The sequence below is a fragment of the Chiloscyllium punctatum genome, chromosome 30 (assembly GCF_047496795.1).
Source record: "Chiloscyllium punctatum isolate Juve2018m chromosome 30, sChiPun1.3, whole genome shotgun sequence".
Taxonomy (NCBI): domain Eukaryota; kingdom Metazoa; phylum Chordata; class Chondrichthyes; order Orectolobiformes; family Hemiscylliidae; genus Chiloscyllium; species Chiloscyllium punctatum.
The window spans coordinates 1401945-1415749 of NC_092768.1; the positions used below are offsets into that span (position 1 = coordinate 1401945).

A 13805-nucleotide genomic window follows, 5' to 3' on the forward strand; every position below is an offset into this window, starting at 1 on the left:
TGGGGGTGGTTCTGGGTTTGGGTTTGGGGGTGGTGCCGGGTTTGGGGGTGGTGCTGGGTGTGAGTTTGCGGGTGGTGCTGGGTTTGCGTTTGCGGGTGGTGCTGGGTCTGGGTGTGGGAGTAGTGCTGGGTTTGGGTTTGGGGGTGGTGCTGGGTTTGGGTTTAGGGGTGGTGCTGGGTTTGGGTTTAGGGGTGGTGCTGGGTTTGGGTTTAGGGGTGGTGCTGGGTTTGCGTTTGCGGGTTGTTGCTGGGTCTGGGTATGGGGGTGGTGCTGGGTTTGGGTTTGGGGGTGGGGGTGGTGCTGGGTTTGGGTTTGTGAGTGGTGCTGGGTTTGAGGGGGTGTCTGGTTTGGGGCTGGTGCTGTGTTTGGGTTTGGGGGTGGTGCTGTGTTTGGGTATGGGGGTGGTGCTGGGTTTGGGTATGGGGGTGGTGCTGGGTTTGGGGGTGGTGCTGGGTGTGGGGGTGGGGGTGGTGCTGGGTGTGGGGGTGGTGCTGGGTTTGGGGTGGGGCTGGGTTTGGGGTGGGGGATTTGGGTTTAGTGTGTTGCTGGGTTTGGGGTGGGGCTGTTTGGGATGGTGCTGGGTTTGGGGTGGGGGATTTGGGTTTGGTGTGTTGCTGGGTTTGGGATGGTGCTGGGTTTGGGGGGGTGTCTGATTTGGGGGTGGTGCTGGGTTTGCGTTTGGGATGGAGCTGGGTTTGGGTTTAGGTTGGTGCTGGGTTTGGGGGTGCCTGGTTTGGGGGTGGTACTGCGTTTGGGATGGTGCTGGGTTTGGGGGCAGTGCTGGGTTTGGGTTTGGGTTTGGGGTGGTGCTGGGTTTGGGATGGTGCTGGGTTTGGGTTGCCTGGTTTGGTGGTGGTGCTGGTTTTGGGTTTAGGGTGGTGCTGGGTTTGGGGGTGATGCTGGGTTTGGGGTGGTGCCAGGTTTGGGGGTGGTGCTGGGTTTGGGGGTGGTGCTGGTTTTGGGTTTAGGGTGGTGCTGGGTTTGGGGGTGGTGCTGCGTTTGGGGGTGGTGCCAGGTTTGGGGGTGGTGCCAGGTTTGGGGTGTTGCTGGGTTTGAGGGGGTGCCTGGTTTTGGGAGAGTGCTGGGTTTGGGGTGGTGCTGTGTTTGGGGTGGTACTGCGTTGGGGGTGGTGCTGGGTTTGGGTTTAGGGTGGTGCTGGGTTTGGTGTGTTGCTGGGTTTGGGGGTGCCTGGTTTGGGGGTGGTGCTGGGTTTGGGGTGGTGCTGGGTTTGGGGGTGCCTGGTTTGGGGGTGGTGCTGGGTTTGGGGGTGCCTGGTTTGGGGGTGGTGTCTGGTTTGGGGGTGGTGCTGGGTTTGGGATGGTGCTGGGTTTGGGTTTGGGGTGGTGCTGGGTTTGGGGGTGGTGCTGGGTTTGTGATGGTGCTGGGTTTGGGTTTGGGGTGGTGCTGGGTTTGGGGGTGGTGCTGGGTTTGTGATGGTGCTGGGTTTGGGTTTAGGGTGGTGCTGGGTTTGGGGTAGTGCTGGGTTTGGGGTGGTGCTGGGTTTGAGTTTGGGGCGGTGCTAGGTTTGGGTTTAGGGTGGTGCTGGGTTTGGGATGGTGCTGGGTTTGGGGGTGGTGCCGGGTTTGGGGGTGGTGCCGGGTTTGGGATGGTGCTGGGTTTGAGTTTGGGGCGGTGCTAGGCTTGGGTTTAGGGTGGTGCTGGGTTTGGGGGGTGCCTGATTTGGGGGTGGGGCTGGGTTTGCGTTTGGGAGGGAGCTGGGTTTGGGTTTAGGGTGGTGCTGGGTTTGGGGGTGCCTGGTTTGGGGGTGGTACTGGGTTTGTGATTGTGCTGGGTTAGGGGTGGTGCTGGGTTTGGGATGGTGCTGGGTTTGGGGTGGTGCTGGGTTTGGGTATGGGGTGGTGCTGGGTTTGGGGTGCTTGGTTTGGGGGTAGTGCTGGGTTTGGGGGTGGTGCTGGGTTTGAGGGTGGTGCTGGGTTTGAGGGTGGTGCTGGGTTTGAGGGTGGTGCTGGGTTTGAGGGTGGTGCTGGGTTTGGGGGTTCCTTATTTGGGGTGGTGCCTGGTTTGGGTGTGGTGCTGGGTTCGGGATGGTGCTGGGTTTGGGTTTGGGGTGGTGCTGGCTTTGGGGTGGTGCTGGGTTTGCGGGTGCCTGGTTTAGGGTGGTGCTGGGTTTGGGGGTGCTGCTGGGTTAGGGTTTGGGGTGGTGCTGGGTTTGGGGTCGTGCTGGGTTTGAGGGGGTGCCTGGTTTGGGGGTGGTGCAGGCTTTGGGGGTGGTGCTTGGTTTGAGGGGGTGCCTGGTTTGGGGGTGGTGCTGGGTTTGGGGGTGGTGCTGGGTTTGGGGGTGGTGCTGGGTTTGGGATGGGGGATTTGGGTTTGGTGTGTTGCTGGGTTTGGGGTGGGGCTGGGTTTGGGATGGTGCTGGGTTTGGGGTGGGGGATTTGGGTTTGGTGTGTTGCTGGGTTTGGGGTGGTGCCTGATTTGGGGGTGGTGCTGGGTTTGCGTTTGGGAGGGAGCTGGGTTTGGGTTTAGGTTGGTGCTGGGTTTGGGGGTGCCTGGTTTGGGGGTGGTACTGCGTTTGGGATGGTGCTGGGTTTGGGGGCGGTGCTGGGTTTGGGATGATGCTGGGTTTGGGATGGTGCTGGGTTTGGGTTTGGGGTGGTGCTGGGTTTGGGGGTGGTGCTGGTTTTGGGTTTAGGGTGGTGCTGGGTTTGGGGGTGATGCTGGGTTTGGGGTGGTGCCGGGTTTGGGGGTGGTGCCGGGTTTGGGGGTGGTGCCGGTTTTGGGTTTAGCGTGGTGCTGGGTTTGGGGGTGGTGCTGCGTTTGGGGGTGGTGCCGGGTTTGGGGTGTTGCTGGGTTTGAGGGGGTGCCTGGTTTTGGGAGAGTGCTGGGTTTGGGGTGGTGCTGTGTTTGGGGTGGTACTGCGTTGGGGATGGTGCTGGGTTTGGGTTTAGGGTGGTGCTGGGTTTGGGGTGTTGCTGGGTTTGGGGGTGCCTGGTTTGGGGGTGGTGCTGGGTTTCGGGTGGTGCTGGGTTTGGGGGTGGTGCTGGGTTTGGGGGTGGTGTCGTGTTTGGGTTTGGGGTGGTGCTGGCTTTGGGGGTGGTGCTGGGTTTGAGGGTGGTGCTGGGTTTGAGGGTGGTGCTGGGTTTGGGGGTGGTGCTGGGTTTGGGGGTGGTGCTGGGTTTGGGGGTGGGGTGGTGCTGGGTTTGGGTTTGGGGTGGTGCTGGGTTTGGGTTTGGGGTGGTGCTGGGTTTGGGTTTGGGGTGGTGCTGGGTTTGGGTTTGGGGTGGTGCCTGGTTTGGGGGTGGTGCCTGGTTTGGGGGTGGTGCCTGGTTTGGGGGTGGTGCTGGGTTTGGGATGGTGCTGGGTTTGAGTTTGGGGCGGTGCTAGGTTTGGGTTTAGGGTGGTGCTGGGTTTGGGGGGTGCCTGATTTGGGGGTGGGGCTGGGTTTGCGTTTGGGAGGGAGCTGGGTTTGGGTTTAGGGTGGTGCTGGGTTTGGGGGTGCCTGGTTTGGGGGTGGTGCTGGGTTTGGGATGGTGCTGGGTTAGGGGTGGTGCTGGGTTTGGGATGGTGCTGGGTTAGGGATGGTGCTGGGTTTGGGTATGGGGTGGTGCTGGGTTTGGGGGGTGCCTGATTTGGGGGTGGGGCTGGGTTTGCGTTTGGGAGGGAGCTGGGTTTGGGTTTAGGGTGGTGCTGGGTTTGGGGGTGGTACTGGGTTTGGGATGGTGCTGGGTTTGGGGGTGGTGCTGGGTTTGGGGGTGGTGCCTGGTTTGGGGGTGGTGCTGGGTTTGGGGGTGGTGCTGGGTTTGGGATGGTGCTGGGTTTGAGTTTGGGGCGGTGCTAGGTTTGGGTTTAGGGTGGTGCTGGGTTTGGGGGGTGCCTGATTTGGGGGTGGGGCTGGGTTTGCGTTTGGGAGGGAGCTGGGTTTGGGTTTAGGGTGGTGCTGGGTTTGGGGGTGCCTGGTTTGGGGGTTGTGCTGGGTTTGGGATGGTGCTGGGTTAGGGGTGGTGCTGGATTTGGGATGGTGCTGGGTTTGGGGTGGTGCTGGGTTTGGGTATGGGGTGGTGCTGGGTTTGGGGTGCTTGGTTTGGGGGTGGTGCTGGGTTTGAGGGTGGTGCTGGGTTTGGGGTGCCTGGTTTGGGGGTGGTGCTGGGTTTGGGGGTGGTGCCTGGTTTGGGTGTGGTGCTGGGTTCGGGATGGTGCTGGGTTTGGGTTTGGGGTGGTGCTGGCTTTGGGGGTGCCTGGTTTAGGGTGGTGCTGGGTTTGGGGGTGCTGCTGGGTTAGGGTTTGGGGTGGTGCTGGGTTTGGGGTGGCGCTGGGTTTGGGGGTGCCTAGTTTGGCGGTGGTGCTGGGTTTGAGGGGGTGCCTGGTTTGGGTGTGGTGCTGGGTTTGGGGTGGTGCTGGGTTTGGGGTGGTGCTGGGTTTGGGGTGGTGCTGGGTTCGAGGGGGTGCCTGGTTTGGGGGGGTGCCTGGTTTGGGGGTGGTGCTGTGTTTGGGATGGTGCTGGGTTTGGGGGGGTGCCTGGTTTGGGGGGGTGCCTGGTTTGGGGGTGGTGCTGGGTTTGGGGGTGGTGCTGGGTTTGGGGGTGGTGCTGGGTTTGGGGGTGGTGCTGGGTTTGGGGTGCCTGGTTTGGTGGTGGTGCTGGTTTTGGGTTTAGGGTGGTGCTGGGTTTGGGGGTGGTGCCAGGTTTGGGGGTGGTGCTGGGTTTGGGGGTGGTGCTGGGTTTGGGTTTAGGGTGGTGCTGGGTTTGGGGGTGGTGCCAGGTTTGGGGGTGGTGCCAGGTTTGGGGTGTTGCTGGGTTTGAGGGGGTGCCTGGTTTTGGGAGAGTGCTGGGTTTGGGGTGGTGCTGTGTTTGGGGTGGTACTGCGTTGGGGGTGGTGCTGGGTTTGGGTTTAGGGTGGTGCTGGGTTTGGTGTGTTGCTGGGTTTGGGGGTGCCTGGTTTGGGGGTGGTGCTGGGTTTGGGGTGGTGCTGGGTTTGGGGGTGCCTGGTTTGGGGGTGGTTCTGGGTTTGGGGGTGCCTGGTTTGGGGGTGGTGTCTGGTTTGGGGGTGGTGCTGGGTTTGGGATGGTGCTGGGTTTGGGTTTGGGGTGGTGCTGGGTTTGGGGGTGGTGCTGGGTTTGGGGGTGGTGCTGGGTTTGTGATGGTGCTGGGTTTGGGTTTAGGGTGGTGCTGGGTTTGGGGTAGTGCTGGGTTTGGGGTAGTGCTGGGTTTGGGGTGGTGCTGGGTTTGGGGTGGTGCTGGGTTTGGGGTGGTGCTGGGTTGAGGGTGGTGCTGGGTTTGGGGGGTGCCTGATTTGGGGGTGGGGCTGGGTTTGCGTTTGGGAGGGAGCTGGGTTTGGGTTTAGGGTGGTGCTGGGTTTGGGGGTGCCTGGTTTGGGGGTGGTACTGGGTTTGTGATTGTGCTGGGTTTGGGTATGGGGTGGTGCTGGGTTTGGGGTGCTTGGTTTGGGGGTAGTGCTGGGTTTGGGGGTGGTGCTGGGTTTGAGGGTGGTGCTGGGTTTGAGGGTGGTGCTGGGTTTGAGGGTGGTGCTGGGTTTGGGGGTGGTGCTGGGTTTGGGGGTTCCTGATTTGGGGTGGTGCCTGGTTTGGGTGTGGTGCTGGGTTCGGGATGGTGCTGGGTTTGGGTTTGGGGTGGTGCTGGCTTTGGGGTGGTGCTGGGTTTGCGGGTGCCTGGTTTAGGGTGGTGCTGGGTTTGGGGGTGCTGCTGGGTTAGGGTTTGGGGTGGTGCTGGGTTTGGGGTCGTGCTGGGTTTGGGGGTGATGCTGGGTTTGAGGGGGTGCCTGGTTTGGGGGTGGTGCAGGGTTTGGGGGTGGTGCTTGGTTTGAGGGGGTGCCTGGTTTGGGTGTGGTGCTGGGTTTGGGGGTGGTGCTGGGTTTGGGGGTGGTGCTTGGTTTGGGATGGGGGATTTGGGTTTGGTGTGTTGCTGGGTTTGGGGTGGGGCGGGGTTTGGGATGGTGCTGGGTTTGGGGTGGGGGATTTGGGTTTGGTGTGTTGCTGGGTTTGGGGTGGTGCCTGATTTGGGGGTGGTGCTGGGTTTGCGTTTGGGAGGGAGCTGGGTTTGGGTTTAGGTTGGTGCTGGGTTTGGGGGTGCCTGGTTTGGGGGTGGTACTGCGTTTGGGATGGTGCTGGGTTTGGGGGCGGTGCTGGGTTTGGGATGATGCTGGGTTTGGGATGATGCTGGGTTTGGGATGGTGCTGGGTTTGGGTTTGGGGTGGTGCTGGGTTTGGGTTTGGGGTGGTGCTGGTTTTGGGTTTAGGGTGGTGCTGGGTTTGGGTTTGGGGTGGTGCTGGTTTTGGGTTTAGGGTGGTGCTGGGTTTGGGGGTGATGCTGGGTTTGGGGTGGTGCCGGGTTTGGGGGTGGTGCCGGGTTTGGGGTGGTGCCGGGTTTGGGGGTGGTGCTGGTTTTGGGTTTAGGGTGGTGCTGGGTTTGGGGGTGGTGCTGGGTTTGAGGGTGGTGCTGGGTTTGGGGGTGGTGCTGGGTTTGGGGGTGGTGCTGGGTTTGGGTTTGGGGTGGTGCTGGGTTTGGGTTTGGGGTGGTGCTGGGTTTGGGTTTGGGGTGGTGCCTGGTTTGGGGGTGGTGCCTGGTTTGGGGGTGGTGCTGGGTTTGGGATGGTGCTGGGTTTGAGTTTGGGGCGGTGCTAGGTTTGGGTTTAGGGTGGTGCTGGGTTTGCGGGGTGCCTGATTTGGGGGTGGGGCTGGGTTTGCGTTTGGGAGGGAGCTGGGTTTGGGTTTAGGGTGGTGCTGGGTTTGGGGGTGCCTGGTTTGGGGGTGGTGCTGGGTTTGGGATGGTGCTGGGTTAGGGGTGGTGCTGGGTTTGGGATGGTGCTGGGTTTGGGGTGGTGCTGGGTTTGGGGTGCTTGGTTTGGGGGTGGTGCTGGGTTTGAGGGTGGTGCTGGGTTTGAGGGTGCCTGGTTTGGGGGTGGTGCTGGGTTTGGGGGTGGTGCCTGGTTTGGGTGTGGTGCTGGGTTCGGGATGGTGCTGGGTTTGGGTTTGGGGTGGTGCTGGCTTTGGGGGTGCCTGGTTTAGGGTGGTGCTGGGTTTGGGGGTGCTGCTGGGTTAGGGTTTGGGGTGGTGCTGGGTTTGGGGTGGCGCTGGGTTTGGGGGTGCCTAGTTTGGCGGTGGTGCTGGGTTTGAGGGGGTGCCTGGTTTGGGTGTGGTGCTGGGTTTGGGGTGGTGCTGGGTTTGGGGTGGTGCTGGGTTCGAGGGGGTGCCTGGTTTGGGGGGGTGCCTGGTTTGGGGGGGTGCCTGGTTTGGGGGGGGTGCCTGGTTTGGGGGGGTGCCTGGTTTGGGGGGGTGCCTGGTTTGGGGGGGTGCCTGGTTTGGGGGGGTGCCTGCTTTGGGGGGGTGCCTGCTTTGGGGGGGTGCCTGCTTTGGGGGGGTGCCTGCTTTGGGGGTGGTGCTGGGTTTGGGGGTGGTGCTGGGTTTGGGGGTGGTGCTGGGTTTGGGATGGTGCTGGGTTTGGGGGGGTGCCTGGTTTGGGGGGGTGCCTGGTTTGGGGATGGTGCTGGGTTTGGGGGGGTGCTGGGTTTGGGGGGGTGCCTGGTTTGGGGGGGTGCCTGGTTTGGGGGTGGTGCTGGGTTTGGGGGTGGTGCTGGGTTTGGGGGTGGTGCTGGGTTTGGGGTGCCTGGTTTGGTGGTGGTGCTGGTTTTGGGTTTAGGGTGGTGCTGGGTTTGGGGGTGGTGCCAGGTTTGGGGGTGGTGCCAGGTTTGGGGTGTTGCTGGGTTTGAGGGGGTGCCTGGTTTTGGGAGAGTGCTGGGTTTGGGGTGGTGCTGTGTTTGGGGTGGTACTGCGTTGGGGGTGGTGCTGGGTTTGGGTTTAGGGTGGTGCTGGGTTTGGTGTGTTGCTGGGTTTGGGGGTGCCTGGTTTGGGGGTGGTGCTGGGTTTGGGGTGGTGCTGGGTTTGGGGGTGCCTGGTTTGGGGGTGGTTCTGGGTTTGGGGGTGCCTGGTTTGGGGGTGGTGTCTGGTTTGGGGGTGGTGCTGGGTTTGGGATGGTGCTGGGTTTGGGTTTGGGGTGGTGCTGGGTTTGGGGGTGGTGCTGGGTTTGGGGGTGGTGCTGGGTTTGTGATGGTGCTGGGTTTGGGTTTAGGGTGGTGCTGGGTTTGGGGTAGTGCTGGGTTTGGGGTAGTGCTGGGTTTGGGGTGGTGCTGGGTTTGGGGTGGTGCTGGGTTTGGGGTGGTGCTGGGTTTGGGGGGTGCCTGATTTGGGGGTGGGGCTGGGTTTGCGTTTGGGAGGGAGCTGGGTTTGGGTTTAGGGTGGTGCTGGGTTTGGGGGTGCCTGGTTTGGGGGTGGTACTGGGTTTGTGATTGTGCTGGGTTAGGGGTGGTGCTGGGTTTGGGATGGTGCTGGGTTTGGGTATGGGGTGGTGCTGGGTTTGGGGTGCTTGGTTTGGGGGTAGTGCTGGGTTTGGGGGTGGTGCTGGGTTTGAGGGTGGTGCTGGGTTTGAGGGTGGTGCTGGGTTTGGGGGTGGTGCTGGGTTTGGGGGTTCCTGATTTGGGGTGGTGCCTGGTTTGGGTGTGGTGCTGGGTTCGGGATGGTGCTGGGTTTGGGTTTGGGGTGGTGCTGGCTTTGGGGTGGTGCTGGGTTTGCGGGTGCCTGGTTTAGTGTGGTGCTGGGTTTGGGGGTGCTGCTGGGTTAGGGTTTGGGGTGGTGCTGGGTTTGGGGTCGTGCTGGGTTTGGGGGTGATGCTGGGTTTGAGGGGGTGCCTGGTTTGGGGGTGGTGCAGGGTTTGGGGGTGGTGCTTGGTTTGAGGGGGTGCCTGGTTTGGGTGTGGTGCTGGGTTTGGGGGTGGTGCTGGGTTTGGGGGTGGTGCTGGGTTTGGGATGGGGGATTTGGGTTTGGTGTGTTGCTGGGTTTGGGGTGGGGCGGGGTTTGGGATGGTGCTGGGTTTGGGGTGGGGGATTTGGGTTTGGTGTGTTGCTGGGTTTGGGGTGGTGCCTGATTTGGGGGTGGTGCTGGGTTTGCGTTTGGGAGGGAGCTGGGTTTGGGTTTAGGTTGGTGCTGGGTTTGGGGGTGCCTGGTTTGGGGGTGGTACTGCGTTTGGGATGGTGCTGGGTTTGGGGGCGGTGCTGGGTTTGGGATGATGCTGGGTTTGGGATGATGCTGGGTTTGGGATGGTGCTGGGTTTGGGTTTGGGGTGGTGCTGGGTTTGGGTTTGGGGTGGTGCTGGTTTTGGGTTTAGGGTGGTGCTGGGTTTGGGGGTGATGCTGGGTTTGGGGTGGTGCCGGGTTTGGGGGTGGTGCCGGGTTTGGGGGTGGTGCTGGTTTTGGGTTTAGGGTGGTGCTGGGTTTGGGGGTGGTGCTGGGTTTGAGGGTGGTGCTGGGTTTGGGGGTGGTGCTGGGTTTGGGGGTGGTGCTGGGTTTGGGGGTGGTGCTGGGTTTGGGTTTAGGGTGGTGCTGGGTTTGGGTTTGGGGTGGTGCTGGGTTTGGGTTTGGGGTGGTGCTGGGTTTGGGTTTGGGGTGGTGCTGGGTTTGGGTTTGGGGTGGTGCTGGGTTTGGGTTTGGGGTGGTGCTGGGTTTGGGGGTGGTGCCTGGTTTGGGGGTGGTGCCTGGTTTGGGGGTGGTGCTGGGTTTGGGATGGTGCTGGGTTTGAGTTTGGGGCGGTGCTAGGTTTGGGTTTAGGGTGGTGCTGGGTTTGGGGGGTGCCTGATTTGGGGGTGGGGCTGGGTTTGCGTTTGGGAGGGAGCTGGGTTTGGGTTTAGGGTGGTGCTGGGTTTGGGGGTGCCTGGTTTGGGGGTGGTGCTGGGTTTGGGATGGTGCTGGGTTAGGGGTGGTGCTGGGTTTGGGATGGTGCTGGGTTTGGGGTGGTGCTGGGTTTGGGTATGGGGTGGTGCTGGGTTTGGGGTGCTTGGTTTGGGGGTGGTGCTGGGTTTGAGGGTGGTGCTGGGTTTGGGGTGCCTGGTTTGGGGGTGGTGCTGGGTTTGGGGGTGGTGCCTGGTTTGGGTGTGGTGCTGGGTTCGGGATGGTGCTGGGTTTGGGTTTGGGGTGGTGCTGGCTTTGGGGGTGCCTGGTTTAGGGTGGTGCTGCTGGGTTAGGGTTTGGGGTGGTGCTGGGTTTGGGGTGGCGCTGGGTTTGGGGGTGCCTAGTTTGGCGGTGGTGCTGGGTTTGAGGGGGTGCCTGGTTTGGGTGTGGTGCTGGGTTTGGGGTGGTGCTGGGTTTGGGGTGGTGCTGGGTTCGAGGGGGTGCCTGGTTTGGGGGGGTGCCTGGTTTGGGGGGGTGCCTGGTTTGGGGGTGGTGCTGGGTTTGGGGGGGTGCCTGCTTTGGGGGGGTGCCTGCTTTGGGGGGGTGCCTGCTTTGGGGGGGTGCCTGCTTTGGGGGTGGTGCTGGGTTTGGGGGTGGTGCTGGGTTTGGGGGTGGTGCTGGGTTTGGGATGGTGCTGGGTTTGAGGGGGTGCCTGGTTTGGGGGGGTGCCTGGTTTGGGGGGGTGCCTGGTTTGGGGGGGTGCCTGGTTTGGGGGTGGTGCTGGGTTTGGGATGGTGGTGAGTTTGGGATGGTGCTGGGTTTGAGGGGGTGCCTGGTTTGGGGATGGTGCTGGGTATGGGGGTGCCTGGTTTGGGGATGCTGCTGGGTATGGGGGTGGTGCTGGGTTTGAGTTTGGGGTGGTGCCTGGTTTGGGGATGGTGCTGGGTTGGGGATGGTGCTGGGTTTGGGGGTGGTGCTGGGTTTGGGGGTGGTGCTGGGTTTGAGGGGGTGCCTGGTTTGAGCGTGGTGCTGGGTTTGGGGGTGCCTGGTTTGGGATGGTGTTGGGTTTGGGTTTGGGGGTGGTACTGGGTTTGGGTTTGGGGATGGTGCTGGGTTTGGGTTTGGGGGTGGTGCTGGGTTTGGGTTTGGGGGTGGTACTGGGTTTGGGTGTGGGGGTGGTGCTGGGTTTGGGTGTGGGGGTGGTGCTGGGTTTGGGTGTGGGGGTGGTGCTGGGTTTGGGTGTGGGGGTGGTGCTGGGTCTGGGTTTGGGGGTGGTGCTGGGTCTGGGTTTGGGGGTGGTGCTGGGTCTGGGTGTGGGGGTGGTGCTGGGTCTGGGTGTGGGGGTGGTGCTGGGTCTGGGTGTGGGGGTGGTGCTGGGTCTGGGTTTGGGTTTGGGGGTGGTGCTGGGTTTGGGTTTGGGGGTGGTGCTGGGTTTGGGGGGTGTCTGGTTTGGGGGTGGTGCTGGGTTTGGGTTTGGGGGTGGTGCTGGGTTTGGGGGTGGGGGTGGTGCTGGGTCTAGGTTTGGGGGTGGTGCGGGGTTTGGGGGTGGTGCTGGGTTTGGCGGTGGTGCTGGGTCTGGGTGTGGGGATGGTGCTGGGTCTGGGTGTGGGGATGGTGCTGGGTCTGGGTTTGGGGGTGGTGCTGGGTTTGGGTTTGGGGGTGGTGCTGGGTTTGGGGGTGGTGCTGGGTTTGGGTTTGGGGGTGGTGCTGGGTTTGGGGGTGGGGGTGGTGCTGGGTTTGGGGGTGGTGCTGGGTTTGGGTGTGGGGGTGGTGCTGGGTTTCGGGGTGGTGCTGGGTCTGGGTGTGGGGATGGTGCTGGGTCTGGGTTTGGGGGTGGTGCTGGGTTTGGGGGTGGGGGTGGTGCTGGGTTTGGGTTTGGGGGTGGTGCTGGGTTTGGGTTTGCGGGTGGTGCTGGGTTTGGGTTTGCGGGTTGGTGCTGTGTTTGGGGGTGGCGCTGGGTTTGGGGGTGGGGGTGGTGCTGGGTTTGGGGGTGGTGCTGGGTCTGGGTTTGGGGGTGGTGCTGGGTTTGGGTGTGGGGGTGGTGCTGGGTTTGGGGGTGGGGGTGGTGCTGGGTTTGGGTTTGAGAGTGGTGCTGGGTTTGAGGGGGTGTCTGGTTTGGGGGTGGTGCTGGGTTTGGGTGTGGGGGTGGTGCTGGGTTTGGGTTTGGGGGTTGTGCTGGGTCTGGGTGTGGGGGTGGTGCTGGGTCTGGGTGTGGGGGTGGTGCTGGGTCTGGGTGTGGGGGTGGTGCTGGGTTTGGGGGGTGGTGCTGGGTTTGGGGGTGGGGGTGGTGCTGGGTTTGGGTGTGGGGGTGGTGCTGGGTTTGGGGGGTGGTGCTGGGTTTGGGTTTGGGGGTGGTGCTGGGTTTGGGGGTGGGGGTGGTGCTGGGTTTGGGTGTGGGGGTGGTGCTGGGTCTGGGTGTGGGGGTGGTGCTGGGTTTGGGGGTGGGGGTGGTGCTGGGTTTGGGTTTGGGGGTGGTGCTGGGTTTGGGTCTGGGGGTGGTGCTGGGTCTGGGGGTGGGGGTGGTGCTGGGTCTGGGGGTGGGGGTGGTGCTGGGTCTGGGGGTGGGGGTGGTGCTGGGTTTGGGTCTGGGGGTGGTGCTGGGTTTGGGGGGTGGTGCTGGGTCTGGGGGTGGGGGTGGTGCTGGGTCTGGGGGTGGGGGTGGTGCTGGGTCTGGGGGTGGGGGTGGTGCTGGGTCTGGGGGTGTACCTTGTAGACCTCGGCGACATCCTTGAGCGGACTGATCTTGTGGTCCTTGTGTTCGTGGGAGACGGCGCACACCACACAGATGGCCGCTCGGTCATTCTCGCAGAAGAGCTTGAGTTTCTCGTCGTGTTGCTCACAGCGAGGGGAGATATCCGCCTCTCGGGGCTTGGAGCTCAGCCTGCGGACACTCTCTACCATGTTGGCCGCGAAGCGGTTCAGTCTGACGTTGCGTTGGGAGAACTCCTGCCGGCACTTGGGACAGACGATGCTCTCGCTGTTCTTGTCCCAGAAGCTGAGGATGCAGCCCTTGCAGAAGTTGTGCCCGCAGTCGATCATCACGGGCTCGGAGTAAAACTCCATACACATCGGACAGATCACTTCATTGACCAGGTTCTCCAATTCCTTGTCGCTGGCCATTCCCGCTCTCCCTTTCTTAATATTATTGGCTTTTTGAGAAAAAAAAACAATCAAAACCCCCTTTAACTAAAAAAAAACACAGATATTTCTGCAATCCCCCCCCCCCTCTTTTACAAGCAAATCCCCCTCAAGTGTGTTAAAACAAACCTAAATTGTCCACGCTTTTCCATCCTCCGCCCAAAGGGTTTCGAGTTCCCCTTTGCTTTTCCTTTTTTCTTTCCCCTTTAAGGCAGCGGCGCCCGGACTCGAACCGCCTCCCTCCCTCTCTCTCTCCCCCGCGGCGCTGTTGCCGGTCTCTTTGACGTCTCCAGGGAATCGCCTCGCTCTGCTGCTGCTGTCGTCCCCATGGTCCACCGAGAGGCGGCGCTGCGCCGACCGGAAATCAATAGAAAACCCCCAGGTCTGGGAGTGGAGCCATTGAACCGTGCCTGGAGAGGGGCGAAGAAGAGGTTTGCATTTGTGTAGCGCTTTCCACCAGCACCAGGAAGGCCTCCACCAGCCAGATCTGAAGGAGGTCCCAGGCCCCACAAACGTTAGCTCAGTCCTTTTGTTTGCCCTCTCCGCGGATGCTGACGGACCTGCTGAGGGGAGAAAGAGGGGGGAAATGAGGGGTTGAGAAACCTATCACCCATCACTGAATGGTGGAGCAGAATCATAGAATCCCTACAATGTAGAAACAGGCCATTCGGCCCAACACGCCCATGACCACCTTCCGAAGAGTAACCCTATTTCTCTAAATTTACCCCTGAGTAATGCATCTAACCTACACATTCCTGAACACTATGGGACAATGTAGCACGGCCAATCCACCCTAACCTACACATCCCTGAACACTATGGGACAATTTAGCACGGCCAATCCACCCTAACCTACACATCCCTGAACACTATGGGACAATTTAGCACGGCCAATCCACCCTAACCTACACATCCCTGAACACTATGGGACAATTTAGCACGGCCAATCCACCCTAACCTACACATCCCTGAACACTATGGGACAATTTAGCACGGCCAATCCACCCTAACCTACACATCCCTGAACACTATGGGAC

At 62.0% G+C, this 13805-nt stretch overlaps 1 protein-coding gene across 1 annotated transcript in view; it reads right to left on the reverse strand.

Moving 5' to 3' along the window:
* LOC140454959 (E3 ubiquitin-protein ligase TRIM39-like) overlaps positions 1–12988 on the reverse strand; it is a 58485-nt gene extending 45497 nt beyond the window's left edge. The window contains exons 1-2 of the mRNA XM_072549637.1: positions 12899–12988; positions 12338–12780 (exon numbers count right to left, since the gene is read on the reverse strand). Coding sequence (XP_072405738.1) covers positions 12338–12751 — 414 coding nt within the window. The 5' untranslated portion in view covers positions 12752–12780; positions 12899–12988. The remainder of the gene's footprint in view (positions 1–12337; positions 12781–12898) is intronic.
* Between the last annotated feature and the right edge of the window lie 817 nt (positions 12989–13805).